At 46.1% G+C, this 4,515-nt stretch overlaps 1 protein-coding gene across 1 annotated transcript; it reads right to left on the bottom strand.

Moving 5' to 3' along the window:
- Nucleotides 1–3,002: 3,002 nt before the first annotated feature.
- Nucleotides 3,003–4,104, bottom strand: LOC101979856 (C-C motif chemokine 3). The gene is made up of 3 exons (XM_005372316.3): nucleotides 3,973–4,104; nucleotides 3,320–3,431; nucleotides 3,003–3,099 (listed from the first exon to the last, which is right to left on the bottom strand). The coding sequence occupies exons 1-3, from the start codon at nucleotides 4,046–4,048 to the stop codon at nucleotides 3,009–3,011; spliced, it is 279 nt and encodes a 92-aa protein (XP_005372373.1). The 5' UTR covers nucleotides 4,049–4,104; the 3' UTR covers nucleotides 3,003–3,008.
- Between the last annotated feature and the right edge of the window lie 411 nt (nucleotides 4,105–4,515).

The raw sequence follows: 4,515 nt of genomic DNA, 5'->3' as shown, positions 1-4,515 counted from the left end.
CTTTTTAGGTTGGGAAAGTTTTCTTTTTTGATTGTGTTAGATGTATTTTCTGTGCTTTTGAGTAAAATGTCTTCTCCTTCTATATCTATTATTCTTTGGTTTGTTCCTTTCTTGATGTCCCATATTTCCTGGATATTTTGTGTTAACCTTTTGTTAGGTTTAATGTTTTCTTTGACTGATGAGTCTATTTCCTCTATTGTATCTTCAGTGCTCGTGATTCTCTCTCCCATCTCTGGTATTCTGCTGTTTATGCTTGCGTTTGTGGTTCCTGATAGTTTTCTCATGATTCCTGTTTCTATAAGTCCCTCGGCTTGTGTTTTTTTTATTGTCTCTATTTCAGTTTTTATGTCTTGAATAGTTTTTTCATATGTTTTATTGGTTTCTCTTGGTTTTCTTTAAGTGATTTGCTGATGTCTTCCAATATTTTTGTTTGTCTTTTCCTCCATTTCTTTGAGGGAATTTTTCATTTCCTCTTTAAGAGTTCCAGACATTCTCCGGAAGTTATATTTTAGGTCACCTTCTTCTGCTTCATCTATATTTGGTTTTTCAAGTCTTGCTGTTGTAGGGTGTTTAGGTTTTACTGGTGTCGTTTTGCTCTTTGTTGTGTTGTGTGTGTTCTTACCTTTTCTATTCATCTTTTCTTCTAATAGGTGTGGTTGGGGCTGTCCGTGATTCTGTTGATTAATCTTCTCCGTGCCAATGAATCCAAGGCTCAGACGCTTGTTCCTTGTAGTACAGTCAGTGCCACGGTTCTATTACCCCATTGGTCACTCCGTGTTCCAGAAGGTCACTCAGCACTCCTGGGCTTTGCTCCACTCCCTTGGAGTTTGCTGTCTCAGGCCTGCTCTAGCCTAGGTTGTCAGCTCAGATCTGTTTCTGTCAATGTTCCTGGTCTGGATCCATTTCTGTAGAGGTCTATGGCTTGGGGTTGGTCCTGCAAAGGTCTCTGGCTCTGGTCTACTCTGTTGTAGGTCCCAGACTTGGGTGCACCCAGACCTGCAGTGGATCTGACTCAGGCCTATTCTTTAGTGGTCCCAGACTCACGCTTGAACCCACAGAGGTTCTAGTTCTTGCTTAGTCCTTTTTTGTCCCAGACCAACATCCAGACCCATAGAGGTCCCGGCTCAGGCCTACTTTTTCAGAGGTCCCAAACTCATGCCCAGACCCACAGGGGTCCTGGCTTAGGTCTACACACTTGAAGGTCCCATATTCATGCCCAGACCCACAACTGTCTTTGTCTCTGGCCCACTCACTCAGTGGTTGGTCCCCTCTACCTGCTCCTGTGAAGGTCGCTGTCTCAGCTCTGCTCTGCCTGAGGTTGCTGCCTTAGTCCTGACTCCACAAATGTCCCTGGTCTGGATCTTCTCCTGCTCTCATGGAGATCACTGTCCGAGGCCTGCTCTGGCCCAGGTAGCTGTCTCAGTCCTGCTGTTTTGGAGATCGCTGCCTCAGACCTGCTCTGGCCTAGATCACAGGCTCGGTCTTTCCCCTATGGATATCACTTCCTCAGGCCTGCTCTTTCCAGTCATGTTTGATTCTAACCCTGGTTTCCGGGCTATGCAGCCTGTGGGTTCTGGCACCCCAGGCATTGTCAGACAGATCTGAACATGTATGAGGAGGTACAGTGCTATTCTGTGGACTTGAACACCCCCAACAGCTCTCAGGGTTATCTGCCTGCTTTCTTCCAGACTGCGACTCCCCCTGCTCTCTGAAACTTGTTGGGTGTGAAGTTTATGGGCTCAGGCTAGCTAAGGCTGTGTACCAAGTCAGCATGCCTAGTCGCACCACAGTGGTCCTTAAAGCAGTGGACTTAAGTGGTCAAGATCTGGATAAGACCGGGTTAAGGAGTGAGACTTGACTCAAAACAAAAACAAAAAGCCAGATCAAATGTGTAGTAATGGGAGCGGCAGGCCGTTTCCCGCTATCTGGTTAGCTTTACCAGAAATAATTACATGGAAACTGTATTTTTTTAAACATTGCCTGGCCCATAAGTTCCAGCCTCTTATTGGCTAGCTCTTACATATAGATCTAACCCATTTTTAATAATCTGTGTAGCCCACGAGCTGGCTTACCAGGGAAGATCTTAAACTGCGGCTGTGTTGGGTGGGAGTATCATGGAGCCTCTCTAATTCAGCTTCTTTCTCCCAGCATTTTGTTTTGTTTTCTCCGCCTACCTAAGGGTTGGCCTATCAAATGGGCCTAGGCAGTTTTTTTTATTAATAAAAAATCACTCCCACATCAAAATGGACAATGTACAAAAAAAACCAAATTAAGAGTAATCCTTGAAACTGTTATTAAGAAAGCTTGATTCCTGGGATACAAAACTAATTTGCCACTTGATGATGTTTATTTAAAGGTTGGCCTTTTCTAGAGCAGGTTCATTATGAGTTGATTCACAAAATAGCCACCATTCCAGTGGTCCAGCGCCATACTTCCAGTATGAAGGGGAGTGCCCCATGGGAGCCCACACATTTTCACCTTCCCACCCCTGCCCATACCCCTGGATTCTATTTCAGATGTCTTCATTATTTGCTGTCATTCCTCTTCATCCGTAATTCTCATTTTCCAGGAAATAAAATAAAACTCAATTCCAGTCACTTTTATAAGAGCATATTTATTATTTCTCTGATGTAAACAAAGCATCCATTGTTTCTTTGTCAGTATGTGACCTTGTCACTGTATCTACTTAGAACAGGCTAGTGACAGCCACTCCCACTGTCACCAAACACAGTGTGAGCAATGCGAGGGGGAGGGGATGTTGGAAAGTACCTGAGATTGTTCAGAACTGAGAGTCACAAACACAAGTGTGACAATAAAATAAATTACAAAATTAAATAATATTAAATTAAATTAGAATTCAAGTTGAGAGTCCCTGAGTGTAGCTACTTGGCAGCAAACAGTTTACAGGAGATGGAGCTGTGGAGGTGGTTGGGATATTCTGAAACTCAGGACCCTGCTCCACACAGGGCCCATGAATGTTTCATGGTTCCTCACTGCTTCCAAGCCTCTCAGGCATTCAGCTCCAGGTCAGTAATGTACTCCTGCACCCAGGTTTCTTTGGGGTCAGCGCAGATCTGCCGGTTTCTCTTAGTTAAGAAACTGTGGAGAAAGATGAGGGTCAAAAATTAAACAACCTATAGAAGAGTCTGAGGTCCTCTGTAGCATCTCCATCCAGACCCCTATCCAAAGAGATGCTCTAGAGAGCCTCTCTCACTTGCCCCCTATGAGGATCCTGTGCTCCCCCCTCCATGGCTGATAAACCCTCCCTCATCCTGTTCCACTACCACCATGTAAGGGAAAGTAGGAGAACAGAACTTACATGACGCCTGGCTGAGAGCAATGGCTGCTGGTCTCAAAATAGTCAGCAATGAATCTGCGGTTGATCTGCCGGCTGTAGGTGAAGCAGCAGGAGGTTGGGGTGTCAGCACCATCTGTAGGGGGAAAGGCAGAATGTGTTCAAGTCAACATAGGGCAGGAAAATCAGCCAATACTACTTCTTGACAAGGTAAGAAAGACTAGGGGGCTCTGACCACATTTGGGACCAGAAATGCCTTCCATTTCTGTCTTTCTGTCCCCCCCCCTTTCTCTCTCTACCTCTCGTCCTCCCTCTCTCTGTCTCCTCTGTGGGCTTTCTCTTTTTCTGTGGGTTACCCCATGTCCCTTCCACAGCTTTCTCTGATACAAGAAATTAACAAAGGACACCTGGGGCATGGCCTAAGGCATCCCAGAGACAGAGTTAGGCATCCTAGGGCTGGCTGGTAAGTGATTGACACCAGTAACCTCCCTCACTCTGAACCCAAGTCCCAGGTACCTTCAAAAGGCTAGACATCCTCTCCCCAAAGAGAGAAAAATAAAAATCTTAAAGAGAAAGATCAGTTTCTTCTCTCTTGTAGACTCTGAAGCCACAGAGAAGACTGCTGTGGTCTGCTCAGGACCAGAGTGGGGACACGAGCTGTATCGATGGGGACTCACATGGAGCTGAGAAGACTTGGTCACAGAGAGCCATGGTGCAGAGAAGAACAGCAAGGGCAGCTGTGGGGACCTTCATGATGCAGAGCAGGTGATGGAGCTGGGGCTGGTCAGCAGAGACCGGTCCTCACTGCCGCTTGTGTCCTGCTGTTGTCTGAAGCCATATGCCCCTTCTCTTTATAGGCAGCCCCAGCAGAAGGGGAAATGGAATCTGGGGGTGTGGAGGGAAATTTTTAAGCACAGCAATGGTGTCATGTTGGATATTGCACAACCCAGGGTCTTGGTGGCCACACAGGGCTCAGGATGTCCAAGAATAGAATCTCTGAAGTTTAGTCTTAGCTCTCAACTCGTGACCTATTCTTACTTCTTGAGGGGAAATTAGTTTTTCTGGTGTGCAGGAGGAGCTAGGACAATGCCAACCCAGGGCTATTCTGAGCAGGTCCTTCTGATAGAAACTGCTCTGTGAGTGAACACTCTAGCCCGATTCCTCACCATGGAACGGAAACTCTGTCATTTCTCAGCTTCTCTAACCACGTGGATGGAAGA

Source organism: Microtus ochrogaster, unplaced genomic scaffold (assembly GCF_000317375.1).
Source record: "Microtus ochrogaster isolate Prairie Vole_2 unplaced genomic scaffold, MicOch1.0 UNK1321, whole genome shotgun sequence".
In the NCBI taxonomy this organism is placed as follows: domain Eukaryota; kingdom Metazoa; phylum Chordata; class Mammalia; order Rodentia; family Cricetidae; genus Microtus; species Microtus ochrogaster.
This window is presented reverse-complemented; position numbering and strand designations above follow the sequence as displayed.